The 27,546-nt window shown below is 35.5% G+C and overlaps 3 protein-coding genes across 7 annotated transcripts; 1 reads left to right on the top strand and 2 right to left on the bottom strand.

The window, feature by feature from the left end:
• Window positions 1–402: 402 nt before the first annotated feature.
• On the bottom strand, window positions 403–1,867 carry LOC18026058 (non-specific lipid-transfer protein-like protein At2g13820). The gene is made up of 3 exons (XM_006409611.2): window positions 1,502–1,867; window positions 1,366–1,401; window positions 403–630 (listed from the first exon to the last, which is right to left on the bottom strand). Exons 1-3 carry the CDS (start codon window positions 1,827–1,829, stop codon window positions 464–466), a joined length of 531 nt encoding a protein of 176 aa, XP_006409674.1. The 5' UTR covers window positions 1,830–1,867; the 3' UTR covers window positions 403–463.
• Window positions 1,868–13,207: 11,340 nt separating this feature from the next.
• LOC18026057 (3',5'-nucleoside bisphosphate phosphatase) lies at window positions 13,208–15,810 on the bottom strand. Its single transcript, XM_006409610.2, has 5 exons — window positions 15,416–15,810; window positions 14,849–14,973; window positions 14,395–14,706; window positions 13,868–14,037; window positions 13,208–13,777 (listed from the first exon to the last, which is right to left on the bottom strand). Exons 1-5 carry the CDS (start codon window positions 15,704–15,706, stop codon window positions 13,365–13,367), a joined length of 1,311 nt encoding a protein of 436 aa, XP_006409673.1. The 5' UTR covers window positions 15,707–15,810; the 3' UTR covers window positions 13,208–13,364.
• A 72-nt stretch (window positions 15,811–15,882) lies between these two features.
• Window positions 15,883–18,903, top strand: LOC18026056 (c-Myc-binding protein homolog). 5 transcript variants are annotated; one of them, XM_024160830.1, is made up of 7 exons: window positions 15,916–16,062; window positions 16,147–16,208; window positions 17,065–17,186; window positions 17,386–17,458; window positions 17,607–17,655; window positions 18,296–18,419; window positions 18,613–18,903. In XM_024160830.1, exons 3-7 carry the CDS (start codon window positions 17,169–17,171, stop codon window positions 18,718–18,720), a joined length of 372 nt encoding a protein of 123 aa, XP_024016598.1. In that variant the 5' UTR covers window positions 15,916–16,062; window positions 16,147–16,208; window positions 17,065–17,168; the 3' UTR covers window positions 18,721–18,903. The 5 variants fall into 5 exon arrangements, with proteins under 5 accessions (XP_024016600.1, XP_024016601.1, XP_024016598.1 ...); XM_024160832.1 differs by lacking the exon at window positions 16,147–16,208 and having other exon boundaries at window positions 15,883–16,062; XM_024160833.1 differs by lacking the exon at window positions 16,147–16,208 and having other exon boundaries at window positions 15,911–16,062; window positions 17,095–17,186.
• Window positions 18,904–27,546: the final 8,643 nt, after the last annotated feature.

Below are 27,546 nucleotides of genomic sequence, written 5' to 3'. Positions count from 1 at the left end.
AACTAGAAGGCGTGGAGAATAAACAAACAAGAAATAGAGAAGAAACAAACAAGAAATGGAAAATAAAGCGACTTTCCCGAAGAACAATTTCAATAAAGAGAAAAATGGACTATTTCTCTTTCCAATTTTTGTCGTTTTGTTTTAAGTATTTTTTTTGTTGCATATGAGAGAGAAAATAATATCAACAGACACTTTTGATGCTTTCTGGTCCCACGTGGAAAGAGTTGCTTGAGGATTTGTTAATACAAGAGTTGTAAAGTACTTTCCTTTTGAACAGTTGCTCTTGAATAGTGCCAGATGGAATGAGTTAATATCACTTTATTTCTTTGGTATATAGTGGTATTACTCATAATAAAATTCTCATTAAAAAATTAACATGAAGGGAAAAAGTAATTGGTAACAGTACATCAAATTCTTTATCTTCATAGCAAACAAAATGATATTAATTGCAGAAAAAAAAGTCCTAAATCTTCAATAGAAAAGATAAAGATATGAGAGCGATAAAGAGGGAAAATGCCAAAGAGATAGAGATTAAGGATGTATTCGAGCTTCCAGGGACTGGAACTGGAGTTGCAGCACTTGCTCCACCGGACGACGCCGGTGCACCTGCTCCAGCCATGGGAGATAAACCTGTTCACATTCATACGAAAAAATGCTTAATCCTCAAACTCTGATTATTTTAGTTGAGTAGACATAAAATAAATATCTAATTTGAATGAGAAGAAAAGTGTGTAGAAAGAAGACATTTAGATTTTCTAAAAATATAAAATTTATTCTGATTTAGAAATAATATAATTTATTTTGAAGATAATTTTGAGGAGATTTTATCACTGGATTTAAATTTGGGGTGTTTCATCCATACAAACCGATCCGATTTGAACTAAACCGAAGTAAGGAGAACCATATTTCTTGAAAATTAAGGATACATTTGATTACCCCCTGACTATAAATCGAATCTATAACCGAAACAAATCATTATTATTCATCTAAAAACCAGAATAAAAAAACAAACTGAAATAAGGATTGAACTAATTATTCATTTATATTTTTTATTCTATTAAAAATTCAAAACCAAACCACAAACCAGTTCCAATCAAAATTATTAAACAAACACTAGAAAGTATTCTATAAATTAATACTCGATAAATTAATACCTCGATAAATTAATACCTCGATAAATTAATACATTTCTTAAGTCCCAAACTATTTTTTTAACTGATTTTTATATCGATAAATTAATAGAATATTGTAGTCCCGACATTATTAATTTATAGAGGTTTTACTGTACTCTGCTTCAGTTCAGATCTATTATTTACAACAATATCAACAAAAAAAAGGAACCTGAAAAAGCATGAGAAAACATACCGGGGGCAGCAGAAGGAGGAGATGCAGATACAGACACTGCAACACAACATTTTCAAAATTTAATGAACAAATCCATACACAAATGTATATATAAGGAAAACACATATCGAAAGGAGAATTGAAAGATGAAACTAACGGCCACAACGAGCAGATGGAGGAGCAGCAACTTTACAGACAGAAGGTAGAGCAGCAGCTTTGGTAAGATCAAGAGTAACACCAAGTGAAGCACTATTCTTGAAAGCCTCACAAAGACATTCAGGTCCTGACCTAACCACAGTCTTGAGTCCTGAGCAACATGTGCCTTCCGGTTTCTCCACCGTACTACCACTTGTCACGAACGATAGACAATCTGCCATGTTTAGTATCAGCGACGAACAGTCCACTGCAATTACTCTCTCACCGGACATTAGTGCCACGGCCGTGAAGATCATGAAAATAGATGTTTCCATTGTTCTTGACGCCATTGTGATTGGGAGAAGAATATGATTATGATTTATGATGTGTGTTCTTTTGGGGAGTCTCTATAGCCTGCTAAATAAATGGAATTGCCTTTTTGGTGTATATTATTGTTTATTTTGAATATTTTTCGCCGAAAGAGAAGACATGAATCATTACTTTCTCAGTGTAATTGCTTTATGGAATTTAGATCACAGATATTTAAAACTGGGATAAAATTCGGTAAAATTTCTGTATGATAGTAAGGTACTTACGAAACAGAATTATATAGTGAGTTGTCTATTAGGATTGTTAAGCAGAATAAACTGAAATCTTAATAGACAACTATTTACAATACTAATATGATTTGAGAGTAATCAACTAGCGCTAGCATTTTTTTTATAGCGAAGGTATATTATAACAGACTGTAAAGTGTACACAATCTTTTAAAATAAAATTGGTTGATTATGTTATGTCTACTTTGGTACACACTATTCATTTATATAACACAGAGTTTTGTAGCAAATTGAACGCTGACGAAAAGCTGTAAATCTAAGAGTGTATTGTCAGAAAACAAGAATAAATTGTAGGAAACGATGAACTGTAAACAAACGAGCGTAATGATGGGCTATAGTGGACAAGGTGCCACGAAATGAATGCAAAGGTGGCAAAGATTTCATTTTAATTATTTTTGTTTGAAGGTTAAATTATATTCACTAAACCAACCAACCTTTATGTACTGAGCCTCTGGATACTAGTAAAACATACATATAGCTAGAAGTATTTAGATGAAATGTTGAATCCTTTGAAGCTTGATCGTTGGAGAGTCTTAGTTGCTTGGCATAATCTGAACTAGTTATAGAAGGATCTAGAAGATCCATTAGTAAATATTGTATAGTTATTATTTAGATATTATAGAGATTTGTATCTATTTAGTTTAGGAAATATCTTTAGTATAAATATGTATGTAGTCCTAATAGTTATTCTCATGAGAGTAATATACAATTCTTCCCAAACACTAAATGTGTTCTTCTCTCATCACTCTAATATGGTATCAGAGCAGGTTTGCTCTAAATTTTTAATCTAGCGATCAAACTTCTTTTTCATATTTTTTTTTCTTTTCTAAGCCAAGTGCTTCTAAAATTAAAGTTCACCATGAATCTCTGAATCCAAGCCATCGAGCTTCTTATTCAAGCATAAGTACCTCTAAATCTAAGCATAGTGCTTCTCTAATTCAAGCCTAAGTGCCTCTGAATCTAAGCCATAGAGCTTCTTCTTATTCAAGTCTATCATGGACCTCTGAATCTAAGCCACATGCCTTTCATTTTTGAGCTTCTTAATTGTTTTCAAAACTACAATACTTTTCCAATCTTAATTGTTAAAAAAAAAATAATAATTATCTTTTAGCTTCAACTTTCAAGCCATCGTGCTTCTTTTTCTTACTCTTTCAAGCCATTGGACTTCATGTTTTCATAAGCTATGGGATTTTTGTGTTAGTTACTCTTTCAAGCCAATGGGCTTCTTAATCCAGAAAAAAAAATCAATCAGCCATCGACTTCTTTTTCTTTCCTCAAAGACAAGGTTCATCACACCTTTTGTGCTTCCACTGCACCGCCAAAACATTGGTCCAAGCCGAGCCTTTTAACTATGTCACCAACACGAGATCTATGATCTCCACCATGGCTCACTGCCTAAGTGCTTCCATCAAGAAGCCAAAGTGCTTCCTTGCAACGCATAGTTGAAGCGTCTCCTTCAATGGTCTCCCACCGCATCCACCGTTTGATTCCCATGGTGTCTTTGACATCACCACATCAGATTTGTATCCTCTACGTCGTCACCATATGCCATTGTCCAACTGACAAAAACAACAACAACCGTTTCCCTTACTATCAGCCTAGGTGACTCTCTCCCGCAAGGTCCTCTCACCGCCACGTCTGTCACTTTATCATCTTTTCATGGCTCCAAATGTTCTATTGTTCCTTACATATTTTTCATCTACCGTCAAAGTCAAGCCCATAAAGAGTCCAAAGCAAGTTGATCTCAAGACTCCTCACCTTAATTCTATCAATTCATGGTCAACCTCAAGCCGCTAATTCCGCATTTCTCCATTCCCCCTTGAGTTTGAGGGGGCGTATAGAAGGATCTAGAAGATCCATAATATTATTAGTAAATATTGTATAGTTCTTATTCAGATATTATAGAGATTTGTATCTATTTAGTTTAGGAAATATCTTTAGTATAAATATGTATGTAGTCCTAGTAGCTATTCTCATGAGAGCAATATACAATTCTTCCCAAACACTCAATGTGTTCTTCTCTCATCACTCTAATACTAGTGACCGGCTAATATCTTAGTTTCTTCTTAATGCTCAGCTTTCTTGTCTCAGTGACCAGCTAATGTTTTGAAAAGATTCACTGCTTATATATGTAAATATTTCTTTTGTTTAATTAATTACATTTAAACAAGGAAAAGATTTTACCACTGAGTTAAGGAGTATTGTTGCTGAGAGTGCTGCTGTGTAGAGGTTATCTCTTTGTCCAGACCAGCCAGATCATATTTAACTCACTATCTTTTCTTTTTTAGTCTTTTTATTAGGAAAAAATGCCTAAAAAACTATCAACTCACAACATTCAGTCCAAAAAACCACCAACTATTCGGTGGACAAAAAAAATATTTAACTTTTGTTAAATAATCTGTTTAATCTTTAACTTTTTTTGACCAAGCCATTTTAGACCCAACGTTAGTCAACATTTATAGTTGGCTAATGATAGGACTAAAATGGTAAATTTATAAATAAAAACTTGAGGTTTTTGGTGAATAAAAAGTTTAGGATTATTTTGGTAAATAAAAATTTGGGGATTTTTTTGGTTTTTTTAATATTTTTTTCTAAATTTTTTAATTAAAGTAATAAAAAATAATATGAATAATAAAATATTAACAATTAAAAAATCTATTTTGTTAGTTGAAAAAAAAATACTGATATGAAAAATGAAATTTTCTTTTTATTTATCTCTATTTTATTTATCACCTAAAAATAATTTGAACATAGTATAAAAATGAAATTAGCATTTTTAAAAATCAATTTCTAATAAAAGTCATCAAAATATTATTTTTATTCATAATTATTTTGAAAATAACTACTAAATTTTGTATTATTTACCTACTTTATAATATAATGAAAATGTTATTAAAGTTTATAATTATTTTCAAAATTTTACCAATACATAATTAATTATAATCATGTAATCTATCGTAGTTTTTTATGTTATTATTAAATATTTACAAGTTTAAAAAATTGTATTAATTTAAGAAATTCATTGAAAAAAACATTTTGGGTTAAATATTGTTGGGATATATAATTTATCATGAAAATATAAATCATGTAATTTTCTAAACTTTGATGTATCATTTTCACTATTTTAAATACAAAATTGTAAAAAAATTAACTTTTTCGAAAAAAAAAGATTTCAACATTCACTTCAAAATAAAATTTCAACTTTTATTAAACGAACCGTTATAGTCCTATTGTTAGTCAACTTTAATTGTTGACTAACGTTGAGTCTAAAATGGTTTAGTCTAAACAAATTGGGAATTAAATGAATTAGTCAATAAAAGTTGAAGATTTATTTTATCCAGTTGGTGGTTTTTTTGGCTGAATGTTGTGAGTTGAGAGTTTTTTTTGGCATTTTTAGCTTTTTTATTATCACTTTTTAAAAAAAAAAAAAACGCAGTTTTGAGAATGATAACATAAATCTTTAATGAATCTTGACCAGTGTGCCACTATGACATTCTTAGTATCTGATATACCTATATTTTACATGATTTTTATATGGTTTTCAATATACAATTATCTAAGTGTTTTTTATGAGGTTTTATAGATCTAGTGGTAGTTTTATTGTATTTATAGTGATTAGAGATTTTACAGGTCAAAACATCAAAAAGATGGATAATGGAGCAAAAGAGCACTAGATCGTGTTCATGACATTTCCCCAAGTCAAAAAGAAGAGCCAAGAACCTAAACTCAAAGGAAGCAAGTTTCTCTAAATTGGCCAGTACAGATACATCAGAGTTTCATGCTCGTAGAGTACCTTCCCATGCATGGATTGAGACGAAACTTGGATACATGATAGATTTTTTAGTTAACTCTCATCCGGAATTAGAATCAAGTTATTTGGAGTTGAGGTTATAAAGTTATGACGATTCTGCTGAAGACATGTCTATCTAGCTCGCAAAAGAAGCAGGTGCAAGAACAAGTCCCAAGACTGGCCCGGAAGATCGGCCTGGAGACTTTCTCGTAAACCGACAACAGAAATTGGGTAAGGTGCTCGACCCAAAGCCTTGGCCGACCTTGTACCTTAGTGAAAAGGAAAATTCCTTTTTTGACCTAACCCTGATCCTAATGGAACTAGCCAACTAGGTCTTTCTCTTAACCCTATATATACTTGTTTTTAGCCTTTTGCACGAGAGAGAGCCGCAGAGAGAGCCCTAGTAGCCATGCCTATACACAGAAACCTCATCTTTGTTTTCTTTTCATTCTCACTTTGTTCTTAGAGATTTTAAGTGCATATCATGTTAATTTAATATCAAATATTCTAAAGGGTTCATTATATGGATCACCTTTATTTGTGCTAATTGCTGATTGCTTGGTTGGCCATCTAGTGATCTGATCCTAGGTAAACATAATCTCCAAAAGTTTGTTATGTTGATTGATCTAATATTTGGTGAGCTAGGTGTCTTAATCTTCCAAAAGTCTGAGTTAAGGAGTCTAGTGAACAATCATTACTTGCTCGAACTAATGCATGTTTTCTTCTTGTAATAACCTTCCAAAAGTTGAGTCTATTAGGTTGTTAAAGCATAGTGATTGGAGACACGACAGTGGAGAGATTATACCTTTGTGTTTTGAGTTCAAGAATGTATTTTATTAAAACTCTAATTTAATCAATATCTTTCTTATTTTGTATCTTTGCGAATTATCCATATCCTAACGTTTTTCTTTTCTTTTTTTAGTTTCTTTTACATACTGCTTATCATCAACCTCACCATTTTTTTTTATTTTGTTGTCTTAGCTTCATACATAATCATAAAAACTCTTGTGTAGCATCTCTTCAGTCTCTAGTGGATTTGATCCCTAGTAGTAGTACTACTCTGTTGTTTTGCACTTGCAACCACATTGCTTTAGGGTGGAAAACTCACCACATCAGTACCAAATATCAACTCTTTCGTGAATTATTCTAGTTATAGACTATGTGGTAGCTAGGGTTGTGACGCTAAAATCCCTAGAGGATTTGAATTATGAAGATTCTAGATGATGGAATATACTATTTATCTATCTTTACTTGTACTTAATTTGACTTATTTTACGCATAAAAGATGTTAGATCATGAAAACAAATATACATTCAAAACTTCTTATCATTTTCACAACTCTCTATTGTTCTTGAATGACCAGGTCACTTTTAGTTGGTTCCCCACCTTACCTAAGTTATTTTTCAGACGTCTTGCATTTTCTCTTGTTATATTGCATGTAGATATGTGCAAAAACATTGAAGAGTTAGGAACGATACAATATTTAGTCACTCAAGACGGAAAACTAGATGGATTTGATAGAGAAAATATCAATGACAAAAAGAGCTCATTTTTTCCTTAGAAATCTCAAATAATGGTAAAAATTTGTGATTTCTAAGACTCTGTCCCAAAAGGCATTTTCCTTTTCAAAACAAAAAAAAAACAGAAAAACTAGAAGAAAAGGAAATAAAGAAGCCTACAGAGTCTTATTTGGCCGAAACACTTGGTAAGGCAAGCCATGGTTCGTTCGTGAGAAGTTTATACGCTATTCATTTTGAATCCTGCAGAAAAGTCTAAGTTTTGGGGAATGGCTGAAAGGTTATGTTACTGAAATAGAGGAATGTGTAACAACCATTATGCAAGAAGTGACTGAAAACTGTGGCTATTAACAGATCTGTTATCTCTTGTTGCTTTTGCATAATATCTACTATCTTCCAACAAAAACGGTAACCCTAAATACTTTAACCTCACCACTCAAATAGCCTTTAATACCTAGTAACATCTACCATGAAAAACAAGCTTAATAAGAAATCCAAGCAATGTCTCAGATGAATGTAAAGAACTAGTTGACCAGAATTCAGATCTGCATGCTTTAGATTTTGCATGACAGAAGCTGTGGACTAGTGTCATAGATGCTTTGGTGAGAATTTATTAGACTAACTTCTGATAAATGTTGTTTGATGATTCTGGTTTAAAATGACGGTCTCTGAAATTTTGAGTTCCCACTGATTTTCATATCATCTTTCCAAGTCTTGATTTCAGTTTTGTTAGAGGATAACCAAAGACTACGCCTGAGAGAGTGAAATAACTGCATTATTATCCATTTTACGTATGGTTTTGAGCACATTAATAAGTGTTCCATTTGGTTTTCAAGCATTTTATTATGATTTTAGCATATTTGTAGTGTCAAGACTCTTTTCAGGTTATCAACACAAAAGTAATGCAAATTGGAGTAAAATCTCATTTTTGGAACACTTACAGACTGTCAGAAGTTAGCTAGGACGTTTTACGCAAGGAAAAGACCTAGAGGACTTTTCAAGAGCTTAAGTGATGTGGTCATCGATCCAGCTAGCCAGCCCAAGGTGAGTTCAATCTCAGAAAAGACTCATCTAACCCATCTGAAGCCGAACAACGCCTTGTAGAATTTGTACTGGTGAAACCATGCAAGGAAGGCACTGCAGAATCACACATTCAACGACCAAGTGAGTCTGGAGAATCTTTTGGTACAGCCATATTTCCACCGGTTTGAGCCAAAACCAAAGTTATCTGAAGTTCAGCTTTTTTGACTATGATTTTACCGCTCGCCAGCCTCCGCCCGAAAAGCAGTATTGGCTCAAAACAAAGGTTCTAAACTTCACCAAAATACATGCCAGCTCAGGAATAAGCCAAAACACTTTCTTGTCCAATTAAGGAGTCCTGACCCATGAAGATGCATCTTGGGGCAGATCCGACCCAAAGATATCCTTTAGATCTTACCGACGATTAACATGGAGCAAATATAGAAAGTCTTCATTTCTCTCATAGGGTGTACCTCATCACTTTATTTGGAACACATTATATCAGCTAGAATTTTTACACTACTTCCTAAGGTGCACTAAAATACACCTCATTATTTGATATCAAAGAGACCAAAGTTACCTAGTTGGAGTCAAGCGCGTTCACACTTCAACGGCTCCTTCCTTATCGCTGCTGCTGCGTTCTGGATCCTTCATCAATGAATATATACGTCCAAATGCATCATGGATTCCAGCCCAGGCTATCAAGACTCAAGCAACATCACAACTTACCTTATTTGTCCGATTTGACTCATAAAGCCACCAACGGCTAGCTTTTATATTCTGCGCGATTTGTTTCGTTCTTTCTAGATTTACGCTGTTATAGCTGAGCCTATACAATCCCCTTATAGTCGCGTTGTAATATTCACCCTTCTACGAATTTATTTCAATAAACTTTAAGTTTGTTGTTTACAAATAAGAGTGGCCTTTGTGTTTGATCATGAGCGTATTGTGTGTGATTCTTTTACTCTCTTGTTCGTGTAAAAATATAAGGTGTGCGATTCAATTTGTTCTTTCTTGTGTTGATTTGTGTAATTCAATCAACAACTCCATCTCCATCATCACCATTGTCCCATTTTTCATTTTAGGCCGACAGCCTTGAAATCACATGATCTATAAGACAGGTGGATTCCAATCTTATATCATGAGTACCTATAAATATGCTATTTAGTCTCTTATTTTTGTAAACTCTCATTCGATCGTGCCTTCTTTAGTTACGAATTTCATAGCACCAAACTCTTTTTTTATTTCAGAGTTCTTAGGTTGCCGAGATATGAATTTCTCTTGAATCATTTTGTTTCTCCCTGATTTATTGATTATGCATTCCTCTATCTCGTTTTTGCTTCTTTTATTTTATTAATTTCAGAATAGTTTCAATAGTTGGGTTTAAAAGGTTTAATCAAATAGTATTTCATGATTGATCATAGCTAGATTTCTGGAAATTCTTTCTTTCAGTTTGTTCATCTTGCATGGAGTAGGCGTCATGAACTATCTTCTTATCTTAGGACTGATAAAACGACTGACATAATGAGTTAATTGACCGCAACTAGCTTAGGGGAGTAAGTGTGTTATAAGATATGAAAGCATATTTATACGGCTTTGTGAACGTTTACCAATGAAAACTGAGCAGTTAAATTGTTATAGCTCTGCAAGAGAAGGTTAAATACAGTTCTGCGCTCGAGTTTGTGGAACTTTGAGCTAGAATCGATTAGGACATTTGTTATCTTGTTTGATCAACCTAAACCATTGTTATATCACTGGAAAACCCAACGTCTAGTTTTTATTGCTTACAACCGTTTCTTTTTATTTGTGACATCAACTCTCAAAACCTCTTTGTCTTCAACTCAGCTCTAACTCATTATAGACTAGACTAATACCCGCGCATACGCACAGGGTTTTCATTATGAAAAACAATTCATTCTTATATAAATTTATAAATATAAAATACTTTCTATATAATGTATTATTCTTATAACAATTATGTATTTTTTTATTACAAAATTTATAATTCTGCGTTGATTTGGAAAAGATCATGTCACCTTATAGATATTGATATTTGATTATGAGAAACTAAAAAAAAAGTCACTAATCGATCATTTCTCTAATTTTCTTATATTTATTTCTATTTTTTTTCTTTGACCTATAATTATATCAAAGAGAACACTGCAACATATCACACATGATTGTTTATTTATATTTTTTATATTTTTCTATGTTATCACCACTAATAATTATATTTCTCTCCCTTATCCCAAACATATATTCTCAGCTCATCCTCTTTAAAATCGGGGAAGTTGCGCTCTACTCCTTTGCAATCATCATTGTCAAATTATATTTCTCTCTTTCGCTAAAATGAATCCATCATTTTTCAGGTTGTATCTTACGATATATCTGAGCCAAATATAATTTTGTAAGAAGTATATAAAATAATTTGGTTTTGCTATATTTATATATAAATAAATGGATTTTATATATTTTAAAATATTTAAAACCATTAATTTAATTAGTGTAGATACATATTGTCTCCAAATTCATTGATATTGCTAATGTGGCAGGAAGATAGAGAAAATTCACCTTTTTCATATATATAATTTTTGCAAGCAGTCATAGATTTTCTATGGATTAACACTTTAAATACTATAATACACATCTGTGCACTTGCAGTCTTAGAAATTTATAAATTTAAAATCTGACACTCTCGACAAATGAAGCCTCTATTGAGCAGCAGACAAATGCGACCAATGAAAATAGATGATAAGTGGGTATGAGATCCATTTAATGAATCCAAACCCGACCCAACAACTCGACGACTAAAGATCTTACCTGATATATATCAATCCATCTATTCTATTAAAACAGAAACACATTTAGTGCTTGCATCCAAACACTCCCAAATTTTTTTTTTATAATATTTTTTTTATTTTTATATTTAATTTCCAAAAATTAGTTATTAATTTAGATATTTTTAGATTTCCTAAAATCTAGGTCACCTTTAATTTAAATTTCAAATTATTAGAAATTTAATTAAATTTATTTACAAAAATTTGCATTCAATTTAATTTAAATTCAAAAAATTCAAAAAAAATATAATGAAATTTTATTACGAAAATTTAGATAATAATTTTAATACTTTAAAATTTCTTAAATACAGGAAAGATTTAATTTAAAATTTAAAATTTAAATAATATTTTTATAAAAATGCATAGTAAATAAATATTTTATCGTATTTTATCCTAAACAATCGGTCTAAAATATTAAATATTTGCGATTAATAAATATTTATATTATACAATAATATGATCGAGCTGATTAGAGTTATATATATATATATATATATATTTAAGGTCCATAGTTTAATTTATTAAAACATGTAAGATATTAAGATGATTTGAGACAATTAAACTAACAGGTTAGCCCGTTTATATATATATATATATATATATTTAATAGCACAAATAGTAAATAAATATCTTATTATATTTTTTCATAATTAATTGGTCCAAATATTCTATATTAGTAAATATTTATAGGGTTATACAATTATAATTATAGTCTTATACGGATTAGTTTGTCAAAACATGTAAGATATTAAAAATGATTTAAGACAACTAAACGGATGGATTAGCAAATTCATAGATATATAGATTGTTTATGTGTAAATCTAAATTCACATAATAACAAAGTTTATAATTAACATTAGATCAATGTATACTTAATTAACGTATACTCTTATTCTACTAATATACAAATTTTACTGTTTAAAATTCAAAAATAATAACAATTTTTTGATTTAAAAAAATAAATAACAAAAATAAATTATATCTAAATAAAAAAAGATAAATACAACTTATATTAGAAATAAAAAATCAAACATTCCCGTGCACACACACGGGGTTAAAATCTAGTGTCAAGTAAAACTCTAGAAACATTTCTCTTTCTCCAACGAGAGTGGAGTTCACGAATATATCATACTCTTACAACTTCAAGAGATATTTTGTGCTTGTAACACTCAACTTTCACTTCTTTTTTTGAGATCCTAAGTCTCTTTTCCAACCATAATCGTGAAATTCTCTTATCCAAACTCTTATTTTCCTCTCTTTTACCACAAAAAACCAACCACTGAAAGCATATTGTGGATCCATCTTTTCCTTTGGACCCAATCGACACTTTTTCCAAACACTCTTTCGACGAACCACTCTGTAATTTTTATCGTTTTCTGACTTGGGTATTAGAGAGCTTTCGAAAAACATGATCTTTGATACTTTACTCATTTTATAAGAGATTTGCCCCAGGAAAACGAAAAATCCCCTAAACAGTAAACACCTGTAAAGCTCTTCTATTCCAAGTGTTCCTTTATCAGTTGAGCTCCCGTCCCCTGACAATTCCAAGCAATGACATTCATTTTGGTATTATGTGTGGCTTCTGGTTTACTGCGGAACCAGACGTCTTTGGGTTAAAAGTCTTCGAATTGATATTTCCGCTTTTAGATGCACACACCTCCTTCTGATAGATATTTGTTACACAAGAAGGCCTTGGAACTTTTCCTTTGTTTTTTGAGAGACAAGCCTTCCCCAGGATCCGATTCATCGTACCAAACCCGATCAAAGGCAGGTTTCCCTCGTCTTCTTCTTCGGATCCATAGCCATATATGGTTTATGATTCCCTGCCACTCGTTTCCATTTATTTGTTGTATTTAGTCCTTGAAATTTTATATCCAAAACAGAAAGCTTAATGGCATATTTACTACAACCTACATATTATATTTAAGACCGCCTGGCTTTATATTCTTTCTTAAATGGACTTCTCCAGGTGGGATTCCATGGGGTTCTATAATTGATTAATTTCTAATATTCGCGTAAGAATAGCATCGACGACATATACACACTTGTGAGTAATAGCAGAAGGTGCTAGGAAATGAGTGGTACAAAGAGACCTCGCAAAATATCAAGGACCAACTGTGACACATGATCCCTTTGAGGTGATCGATACACCTGAAAGTTTCAATCTGAGAGCCTCAAACTCATCGCTTTCTCTCTCATCATGTGTCAACCAAATCTCTAAACATCTGTCCATCAACTCTTTACCGCAGGACCAAGCCAAGCTACATTTCAAAATCCTTGTCCTATCGAACCTTACGATATTATAGAGGTTTGAATCAGATGGTTGGTCAAGTAAAGCTCTCATAGTTGCTTTAACGGCCTCGCACCATATAGGACGCCCAACCTTCAGGAAATCATGCAATGCTGTCACAGGAAGGTTTACACTCCCTAATTCCGATTCGTTGCGTCCGCCTTTTCCATGATAATCTGATCCTCCTAGTTTCAGTAGACTGTACGTATCGGCCAACACACTAAACACTGTTCAATCACCAAAAACGCTCAGTGAACCCATATAGAGAGATAGACAAAGAGAGAAAGAGAGAGGGGAGAGTGAGAGAGAAGAAGGACCTTCTAGCTTGCCGTCGCTCCTATAAACTTCGACCCCATGAAGGCCAGCATCTTTCAACCTCCTAATAACACTGACATGATCCTTCAACGCCCACGGATGTGCAAGAACAGCTACACCGCCGGTTTTGCATATAAGTTTTACTGCTTCCTCGGACATAGGCTCACTCCCTCTACAATAAGAATAGTGCAACCACCCAAACAGAAAAAAAATTGTCAGTGCGAAAGTTATAGGTGTCGAACCAGTAAACAACTTTATACAGTACACCAAATAACCACACTATTGAAGAGACAACGCCAAAAGCAAGATCCTATACCAACCTAGCATGCCACATCTCATCATTCCTAAACTCCCTTTAAACATGTTAGATCTCTAGCTAATCGAGTAACCGGCTCAAATATAGTTGATCAACTACTATCTAGGGTCAAGTACAATGCTCCTGAACTAGACTAACACAAGGTTTATCATAGACACACAAATCCATAAGATTTAATAAAATCAGCCAAACCAGGGAAGAAGCAGAACCTACGTGGAATAAGCAGGTCCACCATCATAAAGATATTTAGTGAAAGCTTGTCTCAAATTCTCCACGTATCCTGCTTCAAGAAGCGCTCGGGCTATGTGCATCCTACCTGGAGCAACATCCTTGCCTGCAATCCTGGTAACATGTTCCCATTTAAGAGGTATCTTCAGCTTATTCAGTTTCGATACCATTTCTCTCCCACGAACAAAACGCCCATCCCTTATCTTCGCCAGGAAATCTTCGAATTCATCATACATTGCAGGACCGGAAGTGCCATAGTATGCAAGTATATGCACTGGTTCTTCAGAACCAGACTCTCTATATTTTGGCAATTAAATCGTTGTCAGTGCAATTCAGATACTCCAACAGAGATTATCTTATATGGACTAAATTATTCGGAAGTTCAACAACGAAGTGAGAATAATTTGAATCATGCGATCACAAATCATAAATATGATACCTGGAACAGAATAATGTGCTGATCTCAACACCTGGAATGATCTTGATACCGAATCTACGTCCTACTTCTACTGCTTCCGGGATACCAGCCATCGTATCATGATCCGTTAGAGAAAGAACTTTCACCTGCTTTGATCACATTTACAAGCAAATCAAGTCCTTGATATCATGCAAGCAGTGATTCAACTGTAGATTGTGATGTGGAAAATGTGAAACTAACAGTGAAATTGCTACCAAATGATAAAACCTTATCACATTCCTATGAAATACTCCTTAAAGAAAATGGCATAGTCGAAAGTATCACCGCCACAACCAAATCCAAATAAAAAAACACCATTAGACATTGACCCACGAAAATTAATAGCATCAAGCTATAATCTTTAATAGTGAAGTTTGTGTTTTGTGGCGAAGTCATGGTGATGCAACAATCAAATCAGAAAACAGCTAATCTTAATGTAGCCACAAGCAAATAAAAACCCAGTTCAGATCTTCGCCTAACTCACTCGCACATCAGAAAATTATCACCGATTTCAGAAACACAACAAACCCCATCAAATCTCAAACTAACCCCATTGTTATGAGCCTTCTCAACGAGCTTTGTAGGCGATAGAAACCCATCGCTTCGATTTGAATGAGAGTGAAGCTCGAAGACCAATTTCTCTCCGCATCTCAAAGAGCCACTATTAATCTTGACGGCGAAGTCATCACGAGAAGAGGAAGAGGAGAGGGGTGAAGATGAAGAACCTACGAAGAACCAATCCCTAACCGACCTAGTTGCCTCTGCTTGCTCAGTGGTCATCTTCTTCTTGCCATCGCCACGCTTCTTCTTCTTATTCCTTTTCTTCTTTTCGTCAGCCATGGTTTGGATTTGTCGTTCTAAAAAAAGTTACAAAACACTTCGGAAAACATCTTTCGTTCTAAGAATATAATTGTTTTTTGTAAAGCCTTTTTTTTTCTTTTTTTTTTTGCACTTGTCCTCAGGAATTTTTATCTTCGTTAGTTTAGTTTGCATTTGCAAAGTAACCCCATTTTTATACTACGATATATTTATTTACACACAAATAAAAAAACATTTGGTCGACGAGAGGCTTCGATCCAGTGAGCCCATTTTCCAGAAAGCTTAGCCGATTCCGAAAACGACATTGGCTTTAGAAAAAGAACAAAGCTGAATCAGCCCCCGACATAATTATTGGATCTCAAAGCACTTTGAAGAAGGTAAATCCCATTTGTTCAGTTTCTGATTTGATTGAATTTTTTTTTTTTTTCATTTTAGGCGTGTGTTGAAATCCCTTCTTCCAGTTTCGCCGTTCTGGATTTGGAGAGGTAGAGAGTATACAGATCCTTTCCTATCTCGTGCCATTGTAAGACTTATTATTGTGGTTCACCTCTGAAAATATTTTCCAGTAATTTGTAAATGATATGTCCGTTTTGTTTCTTTTACTCTCTTGGTATTTTGATTATGTATTCAGCTAAATAGATGCAAATAAAATGAAAATTGGAAAAGAAAAGTTCTTACAATTGTTCGTGAATTGATACGGTGTGATGTTTTGAGAGGTTTTTAGTGAACTTATGAAATTTGATATAGTTAGGAGTTAGGATGAAGAAGACAAAGCTTGTGTTCTCAGTCAATTTGATAATTACAGTTGGGGGAGCTTTGTTCAGTTCAAGATTGGCTCTGATTTGGTCTTAACAAAGCTGACTTTTTTTTTTCTCTATTTATGTGGATATGGTTTATGATTTTGATAAGATCCAAAGATCGTATCTCTCCTTATTACTCAAGAACTAAGAACAAGAACAGTCTAGGGATCGCTTAAGACCCTTAATCTGTTTTCCTTACCCTCTATATATAGTATCTATCAATTTGATTCTGACTGTAGTTTTCGTTGGTTAAGTATACTTTTAATCTTTACCGGATTTATAGGTCCATTATTGTCATGCAGCCGGAAAAGGAAGATGTTTAATTTGAGTGGTTATAGTGAACTTATGAGATGTGATATAGTTAGGATAAAGAAGACAAAGGTTGTGTTCTCATTCCATTGGATAATTACAGTTAGCGAAGCTTTGTTCAGTTCAAGATTGGCTCTGATTTGGTCTGATATAGTTTCTGTTATGTCTAAATTAAGCTTAAATTTATTTAATATCTTAACAAAGCGTATGTATTTTTTTCTCTATTTATGTGGATATTCCCGTTGGTTAAGTATGTTTTAATCTTTGCAGGATTTAACTAGGTCCATGCTTGTCATGCAGCAGGAAAAAGGAGAGGCTTAATATACAGTGATTACAAAACTCACAGTCTCTTCTGTGTATTTTCGAACAAGGAGATGATGCGGTTCAAAGAGGTATTACTTTTCCAACCTGTCGGAAAGAAAGAAATAATAATGCAACCAGTCAAAACTCTAAATGTAGTTTTCACCTAATTTCCAATCTGTTTTTCTATCTCTTTTCACTGACTTCAAGTTTGCTTCTCCACTCCGGTCAAGTTCTTTTTATCTGCAACTTTATTTTAGTTTTTGAACATTTTGTGTCTGCATGAATCAGGAGAAAGAAGCCAAGAAAGAAGCTTTCAGGAAGTATTTAGAGTCCAGTGGCGTTCTTGATTCTCTCACTAAAGGTGTAGTCTTTTTTTTCCATATTCCAGTACTACTTAACCTATTGCAACAGTTTTTTTTTTCATCGAATAATTTGATATGTTCTGACAAACAAGTCGCATCATACTCTTTTGTATGTTCTCGAAAACGATGGCGGGGTTTTGAGTGTAGTTCTGGTTGCTTTGTATGAGAAGAATGATAAGCCTTCCTCTGCTCTAGAGTAAGTATCTGGACACATATTTAGATCTTAACTTGTTAATCATTAGTTTCTATCAGATTAATCTATATAAATATGTCGTATTATGGGGTCTTACCGGGATTAGTCACCTGGACATCTTACTTCAGTTACCGAGACCTGTGCATTAAAGATCTAGGCAGCTCATCTTATTCTAGTGAAGTCAGATCTTTTTCCATACCATAACGTATATAGGCCAACCTGTGTATTGACTTATAATCTTGAATCCAGATCCTGCTGAACTAGCTAGGGAATGGGGGAATTAGGGAAATAAACCATTTTTAATTTTGGGCTTTTGAGTTTTGTGAACTAAATCCTAACAAGCATCAGATCAAAGAGTATAAGTTTTCTCATAGGCTCAATATACCAAATTTTACTGAGAAGATTGATGGATATGTTTTATTCCTTGCCAGTCTCTTATGTCAGTGTCAATTAACGGTTATCCAAGTTCAAGGTCATGGGTGCAGATTTACAATAAGGCCATAGGTTATATATATCAAGTTGGATCTTGAAAACCTTGCATTCCTACTATATGATCCTTTGTTTTGTTTTTTTTTTTTTTTTCCGAAAACCTCAGCTAGGCAGGTTTTCTTTAAAAACATTCTCTTTGACCTGTGTTCTTTAGATTCATTCAACAAAAGCTAGGTGGTCCTTCAATCTCTGAGTATGAGAAGCTTCAAGCTGAGAAGTCTGATCTTCAAATAAAGTACAATGAGCTTTTGGCTAAACATCAGGAAACCCTGAGAGAGGTAAACTTGAATTGAAAATCAGGTTCTTGAACCATCTAATCGCTCATGAGTTCAGGCTTCTGTATTTTCTTTCAGTGTTGGCTTTGTACTAGCTTTCTTCACCATCCATAATCTTAAACATTTTGGACTCTTCCTTCATATACTGAAGTGTTTTAATGTGTTTGGCATATTGTATACATGGTTAATGTCGCAGTTAGATGGAGTAAAGAGCCTGCGTTCAAGAAGCTCTTCAAAAGATGATGCAGAAAGAGAGGCCACTGAAGACGAACACACGAACCTTGTGACTCATCCGCACCAATAAATTGTCGTTATGTATATGTAATTCCCACTGCCACATTTTCTATCTCCATTAGTGTTATTCTGGGGTGTCATTTTGGTTTCCTATACGCATTTAAGGCAGCAAAAGAAGAACAATCAAAAACAAAATAAAACTATGCATAGAGTTTATCAGTTCAAAGATCTGGCTACAATAAAGTATTTTCAATATTCGTTTGCTCTTTTCTATCTACTACACCAACGGTTTTATGTTTAAAGTCGCGTACCACGTGAAGAAATGTGGGAAGAACCACGTATAATATCACCCCCGGTAATGGGCAGAAGTGACATTCAGAAGGGCATTCCTCGCTAAAAGGTCCGGGGGGCGATTTCCCGAAAATCTCTAAAGTGAGTTTGTGTAAATGCTGAGCCACTAAGCAAGGGAGTACCAGTTACCACTTTTTGTTTAAATTTCGATCTAGCAAGAGATATAAGATAATTAAACCACCAGAGACTTCCCGAAATGGACAAGTGACGAGCAGTTACAGAGACTAGTATTAAAAACATCAAAAGGCCGAAATCTCTTAGAGCACCTCCAAGGCGGGCTCGTCGGGTTCGTTAGTCGGACCCAAATCAATTTTTTGAATTTTTTTTTAATTGAAGTCGAATTTTCGGATGATACTGTCTTTTGGGATGAGCCCGACGAGCCCATATTGTTAAGGGTTCATCGGCCACGTCTCGTGCTCGTATTGGTCCTTGTTTGAGAATTTTTTTTTGGGTTGGGAATCGATTTTGGGTTTCCATTTTTCATTTCTCTATTCTTTCACCGAAAAGTTTTTTCTCTCTCGACGATTTGCGAAAGACCAAATCGGAAACTCCTGCCGCCGGAATTGACACTTCCCTCTCTGATCGATTAGCAAGGTACGTAATCTCTGACCCGTTTATATGTTTATTTTTTCATTTGTTCGGTTATTTGGATCGAAATTAGGGTTATATCAATTGCGGAAAAATTAGGGTTCATCGGATTGATTTTAATTAGGGGTATTTCTGTCGATTATGATCTATCTACGATTGAATGGCTGTTGATATAGTCGATTCATGTATTTCTCTGAAATTAGGGTTATGCAATTTTATGAAAAATTAGGGTTCTTCCGGTTGATTTTAGTTAGGGATTTTTGTGTCGGCTATGATCTGTCTGCGACTCAGTGGCTGTTTATTTAATCAATTCATGTATTGCTCTGAAAATTGTTTTTGTTTTTCGGGTTGATTTTAATGAGGGGTTTCATGTCGATTAGGTTCTTTCTTTGATTCAACCGTACTATATATGTTTGTATAATGATCTATGTCTTTCTCGTTGAACTTACCTGAACCCATATGTGTGACTTTTGGTTGAAGACTCATGTTCGTTGATTTTTGTTTAAATGTCTTCTCTTCTGTTGTGGTTGCGAGGTTAGCCATGCCCATCAGCTACAGCGAGCCCTCATCTGAGGATGAAGCAATGTCCGACATGAGCATTCCGGCGAGATACTTATATATGCGAATGCTAATTACGGCATTCCGGCGAGATGCTTCTGCGGTTTAGAGATGAACCTTGAAGCTTGTACAGGTGAATTGAATCATGGACGCAAGTACTACTTCTGTCCCGCCTGGTTAGACGAGGTGAGTTAAACAATTTAAAATGGAGTTTGTTTTGTTTTGTTTGTTAGCAATTTTTTTTTTTATCTAACAATGAGTTTTGTTATAAGGGAGTGAAGAACATATTTTCAAATGGTGGGATGAGGCTGTGACAGAGAAGTTCGAGAGAATTGCGTTAAGGATTCAAGAGCAAATGGATAGGCACTACAAGAAAACAATCGTTTTCCAATGGTCCATTACGACGGTTTTCAAATCGTCGCAAGCTTACAACGATTTTATGACGATCTTACGTCTAATTTTAAAACCGTCGTAACACCGTCGTATAAAAAAATCGTCGTAAACTCGACGTACAATTTACAACGAATTACGACGATTATACATCGATAACGAGAGATTTGCTAGTAAATGTAAAATCGTCGTAAATTCGATGTAAAATTACGACGAATATACGAGGACTGCATTTCGATGTACATATTACGACGATTTTACGTCGAAAAGAAGTTAGGTGGAAAACATTTAAAACATGTTTACCTAACAATTGCAGGGGAAATATTTTATCGCATAATCGTCGTAAACTCGTCGTAATATTATTTTTGAATGTAAATTCGTCGTAAAATGTTGTCGTAAAAGCGTTGTAAAGTCAGAAATTTTCCTATAAATAGATCTTCATTCCTTCTTTCAATCACAACATATCATCATTCAAACATAAGAGCATCTTCATCTTTGAGACCCATTGTAGGTCTCTTAAATTTTAGTATAGTGTTGTAAATCCTTATATATTGGGTTGTCCATTGCTGGAAACCCGAACTAAGAGTTATATTACTTTGAAAAAAAGTAATAATATTATAAGGTTAATTTACTCCATTCACGTGGCTAGACGTGACACAATTGTCTAATCAATAAAAAGAGATAGTATTTTGAGTTTATTTTCAAGATGTCTATATACGAGCTAAGAAGTTGGATGTATATGCGTAAAGATTCAGATGGGGCGTTGACAGAAGAGTTCAATAACGGGTTAGAAATATTTATGTTTCAGGCTACAAATATGGAGAGAACGAAAGATAGTGGGAAGATGTTTTGTCCTTGTTTGAAATGCAAGAATACGAGGTATACACTAACCAAAACCGTGTGGACGCATTTATTAAATAGAGGGTTTATGCCGCAGTATTTTGTTTGGTATCTACATGGAGAAGGATATGGCAGTAATACTCATGGGAATGCTGGTAGTAGTAGTAATTATCAAAGTCATGTTGATTTTGATGAATCGAATTATGGTCATCAGCCTAATCAGTATCAATATGATCAAAGTGTAGATCATGATAGGATGCACGAAATGGTGACTGATGCATTTCATGAAACGCATACTGGTAATGCTGTTGAGGAACCTAATGTAGATACCAAACGATTTTATGATTTGTTAGACAATGCTAATCAGCAATTCTACGAAGGATGTAGAGAAGGCTTGTCTAAATATTTACTATCTCATCTCATGTCATAAATCCATCATACATGCAAAGTTGTAAACATTTTGTTATATGTTAGGATACAATAACCTTTGCATTGTTCTTTATGCAATATCCCATTTATAAGATTTAGGGTTTAATCACTTTTTTAAAAAACTTCGTAAAACCGTCGTAATATAATCGTAACTTTACGACGGTTTTACGTCTAAGTTTTCTAAAACCGTCGTTGAACCGTCGTAACGTTTGCACCGGATAGGCTCTTGATCCGAGGTACGAGGTTATAAATGGTTAGACGTTACGAGGATTTTACGACGGTTTTGGGTAAAATCGTCGTAAAACCGTCGTAACGGTCAAACGCTACCCTCACGACACGTGTCATGTCATGCAGTGGACCGACTGTTATACAACCGAATCGACGTAAAATCGTCGCAAATTTACGACGATTTTACGACGATCACAAAATCTATATAAGGGACGCGAGTTTTCCCCCTTTCGTCGCTCATTCCTCTCTTCTCCCCTCTCTCTCTACAAAACTTTCTCTCTAAACCCTAAACCTCTCCCTCTCTCCCTACTCTCCCAGCCAATACTTGTAAGTTTTTTAAAAAAAAATTAATTTCACTACATATTCTTTTAGATTTAGGTTCGGAATTTAGATTTAGGTTTCGGAATTTAGATAGGCCCGGATTTTGTAAATTTAAATAAATATTTGAAAAATTAGTAACAAATTTTTTTAAATTTTGTAGATTATGTTGATATGGCTCCTCGGGCTAAGAGATTTCACTACCGACAGCTGGTCGATTCTGACGGTACGGCCCCGTCTACCTCGGCGACCGGATCAGCCATCCCGGAGTCCTCGGGAACACAACGGACGGTTTCCCAACCGGTCGTTGTACCGCAGCCAGCACCGCCTCCACCACCACCAGCCGAACCAGCGGCTCCCGCACCGGCCGATCCTGAAGCTGATCCGATCCTGCCTGTACCGTATGCCCAGTTTACGGTACAGGATCTTCTGGCACAGCCGGGTCGTGAGACCATGAACAAACTCGACCCGGATCGAGCCCCGCGAACATTTAGGTACGTAATTTTTTTCCTACAATATTTTTAAATTAATTAATATTTATTCTTATATATTTGAAATTAATTTACTTTTATATTTCTATTTGACTAGGTTTACGATTACAATGCAGTCGGTCGTAACGTTGCGGATATCATCAAGGGTTTTTTCGTATAACCCCATACTAGCTGGAAGAAGCTGGATCAGGCCACACTTGACACTTGGTTCAAGTGTTTTGCGGTAAGTAATTTACAATTTTGTTTAATTTTAATTTTTAATTTTAACTTTTTACAATAATTACTAACTTTTTTTTTGTTCTTAGCAAAACTGGCATTGGGAAACATCCGCACACGGACGTGTGGAGACGGCCTTCAAGGAGAAGGTCAAATTCCGCCTCAACAACACCGTTTCCGACTGAAAACGGAAGTGGGAGGTTGACGGCGACAAGGCCAAGCCGGCGCCTATGGCCAATTCCGTCTGGCGGGGCCTTGTCCAGTACTGGTTGGATCCGCACAACCAGACTACGGCCGCCAAGTGTTCCGGATCTAGGTAAGTAGTTAATTCCATTAATATTTACATTATTTGTTTTCATTAATTCTTATAATATATTCTAATGAAAATATTTTTCAGGAACGCTACTGACGATGCGGGAAATCGGAAAAACGTTCTGCACACTTCCAGCCAGATTCCTTTTGCCGGAAGACGGCTTATGATGGTAAGTAAATTAAAATTACTGATTTTTTGTTTTCAAATAATTAATCCTTATTTGTCGATATTAATTTTTTCATTTTGATTTTGTAGGTCGAAGATAATGGAGGAGAACTTCCTCCGATGACAAAGGTTTTTGCCGAGACGCATAAGAAGCGGAACGGCGAATTCACGGATCTTCGGGCGGAGGAGATCTACAACGCCGCCTGTGCGGCGATCGAGGAGCGACAGACGCAGCTGACTCAGCAGGCGCGTCAAACGTCTCCCGGAGGTAGCTCGGTCCAATCGACCCCGGCGCTGACGGTGGCGGAGATGGACCAGATGTTCGAAGAGGTAAATTTAATTACTATATTTAATTAATGTAACTTTAGTTTTAAATTGAATTTCTAACCATAATGTTTTTAAATATTTGTAGGTTGCCCCAAAGAAAAAGGGGCGGGTATTAAGGATGGGGTCCATCCGTGATACCCCGAGAGCTACGGCGACTGGTCACGTCCGGGTCCCGGATCCGGTTATCCGCCAGAAGATCGATCAGAAGCGGACCCGTTACGAGACGAGGATCGACCAGCTCTACGGTCTCTTGGAGATCATGGGAGCCGACAATCCGGTGCTCATGGCGCAGTTGGACAAGCTGCGGACGAGGAGATGTTCCGATCTCTCGGGGTTGAGCCTCCTAGAGCCGGAGATCAGGCGCCGGCGGAAGCATCAAACCGAAGACCCGGCAAGGAACACGTCCAGGACGATGGGGAACAGGCCGGTGACGGGATCGACGATATAGATTTAGATTTAGATTTAGAGCTGTAGGGTTTTTTTGTAAATTACAATTAATTTTAATTTAAAATTTTAATTTGAAATTTTAATTTGAAATTTTAATAAATTTTAAATTGTAAATTATTTTTTTAATTTAAATTTTAATTCGAATTAATTTTTTTTTTAATTTTCAATTATATTAAACGTCGTATAATCGTCGTAATATCTTTATTTAAACCATCGTAAATTCGTCGTACTATTACGACGAATTTACGACCAAAATGTACGACCACAAATACGACGATTATACGTCCGTGCTTTATGACGATTTTACGACGAAATGATTAAATACTTTACGGTTGATTTACGACGATTTTTGCGTCGTACATTTTACGACGATCTTACGTCGACCGTTAACGACCACTTAATGACGGTCCAGGCGAAGACCAAGTCGATGCAATTCGATGTAAAATAGTCGTAAACTGTACGACGCATTTACGACGATTTTGTTTCCCTCGATGTTACGACGAAACAAAACCGTCGTATATTATACGACGATTTGTCTATTACGACGATGACTTTACGACGATTTCGTAATCGTCGGTAGTTCGTCGTAATAGCCTTATTACGACGAAATAACGACCATTTTGGCCGTCGTAAAATGATGTTTTTCTTGTAGTGAGGGTTACGCGTTTGACAGACTTGGCATTAAGGGTTGACAACAGATTTACCAATCCCGAAGTTGCAGAAGTTAAGGCTGAGCTCCTAGTGTTGCATGGAGAAGTGTCCAGATTGAAGCAGGCCAATCGTAATCAAGGTGAAAGCTACTTGTTGCTCTGTTTCCTATGTGTTTTTGCGGCTCTGTTCTATATGTTTAAGTAGTTGGAATATCTTCATACTTATAGATGGGGTTGATGTGGGGGCCTTTCTTCTTCTCCATAGCTGGAAGGGGTTGAGCTTCTCCTATGATACCAATGCGATGCTTCCCACATATTTCATCTCATAGTTCTTGGACTCATCAATCTCTTCAACAACAGTACCACAAAAATCAGCTGATGGGGGCTTAACAGGGGAAGAGACTTCTTTATCTACCTTTGTGAGCACCACTCTTTGAGTATCAACGTCAATTCTTGCTCCTGTGGTGTTGAGAAATAAAGTTCCAAGCAATAGAAGAAGCTCTTTGGTCTTCTTCATCTTCCTGACTACAAAATCAATGGGGATTATGCATTCACCAACCTTTAGTGGACAGTCTTCTAGGATCCCATATGGTTCTTTGAGTGTGAATCTCCAAAGGTAATTGAAGTAGGGTGATGCTTGAGAGTATTGATGCCCAATGTCTCTACCATGTCTAAAGACATCACACTAAAACTTGATCCAGAGTCACACAAAGCATTCTCAACCTTGAATTCTCCAAGAGAGCAAGAGATAGTGAATTTTCCAGGGTTACATAGCTTTGGGAGGGATGTGGGCTTCACCATTGTTGAATCAAGGCTAGAGACTCTATCTTTGGGCTTTGCTTGATCAACTTGCTGTCCTTTTGCTTCAACAAACACAGAATTATTCCATTTCTAAACAAAATCATTCCAACTTTGATCAAAACAGGCTGCCTCCCCACCTTCCGTCTCAATGTCCTCATTGAGATCATAGAACAGGTTCTCAGAGTCTTCTATAATGGCGTCCTCATCCTCATTGTTGGAGTTTAACTCTTTAGAGAATTTTCCATAAAGAAGATATTCAATTTCCTGAACAGCAGTAGTGTTCTCATAAAAGAGGCTGTTTGACCCGGAAACAAAACACTAAAAAAAAACGCTGAAACATTTACATCGAGCATCATTTGGCCGATGTTGTGGCCGATGTTGTGCCCAGTGTGAATATTTCCTGAAGCTGTCCTGAAAGTGTAAGCTGACACCAGGGTTCATATGGCCGATGTCCAAGCTGGAGTGAAGAAACAAGTTTTAGCGATAAAGAATGCATTGTGCATCATTTGGCTGATGTTTGCCCGGTTGATATGATCGTGACCAGCTCAGAGGAGGAGGAACCAGAGGTAGCTGGCAGGATCACTCGTTCCAGAGCTAGAGAGATGGCTAAGGAGGCTCACGCACTCATTGCCGCAGAGGACAGCGATCAACTGGAGGCTGGAGCTCACATCTTCAACATCTCTATCTTGAAGAATGAAGAACCCAGTAACAATGACTAGGTAACTTAGGTGATGATTCTGTACTCTTTTCCTTGGTGAGAATTTTGGAAGGAATGAAGTTCTTCTCCAAGGTTTTTAACGAGGCAGAAATCATTGCTACGTCGAGTTACTTAGAAGTTGTTACTAATGGGTAATAATGTGCAAAGTCACAATGACTTGTGCACTAGTATTTTAGGCGCACCACTTAGGATTTAGAAGGGACGCCTCACTGTTTTATTTTTAAATCAAACTTCTTGTTGTTTTTATTTCAAACTTCATGTAGTTTGTTTCTTGGGGCTGCGATTTCTCTCTAAGTCTATATAATAGAGAAAATCGCCTAAGTCATGATCACTGAAGAATTTTTATCAAAACATTATTGTGTTCTTTGCTCTTTTGATTTCTGAGAACAAGAAAACTCTGAAATTCGAATCTCTTAAAAACTAATCTGTTTACAAGAAATTCTTCTATCTCACAAACTCGATATCTAGCCCTTATCACCATCGACTCGATCATATCTTCATCACCATCCATCGCTCCGATCCAACACCACCACTATCGTTCCATCGCAGCGACGCTTAGCCACCATCTCCTCCCCGTCGCATCATCGTTGCCCTCTTTCCATAATCTCACAGCCTCTGCAGCCTTTTCTTTGGAGTTGATCACCTAGGATCGTATCACGTGGTATCAGAGCCAACTCTGAACCAAAGGCTGAGCGAAACTCTAACCCTAATCTCTGTTCTTTGAATTTTTGTTTTCTAATACCCAGATTAGCTGGTGTCGATCGCCGCTTTCATTCGTCCTGAATTTGTTGTTAGATCGAGTTTTTATTGTCTTGCGACTAGGGTTTAGTCGATCTCGTTTTCGTTAGGTCTGATATTAGTTTTCGTGGATTCGAGTCTTTACCATCACGTCTGCTCTTTCATCGCGCATTCCTTAGTATCGATCGTTGTTAGTTGTTTAGTTTCGAGTCTGATAGTCGTTTCTAGGTGTCCGATTTTGTTAGGGTTAATAACTCGTTGTTTGATAAATCGCGAGTCTGAATTCGAGTCTGTTTATCCATTGTTTTCGTTTTCGTTTAGGTCGTCA

This window comes from Eutrema salsugineum, unplaced genomic scaffold, assembly GCF_000478725.1.
Source record: "Eutrema salsugineum unplaced genomic scaffold, Eutsalg1_0 scaffold_11, whole genome shotgun sequence".
NCBI lineage: Eukaryota > Viridiplantae > Streptophyta > Magnoliopsida > Brassicales > Brassicaceae > Eutrema > Eutrema salsugineum.
The sequence above is the reverse complement of the archived record's forward strand: the minus strand, read 5'-3'. Positions and strand labels throughout refer to the sequence as shown.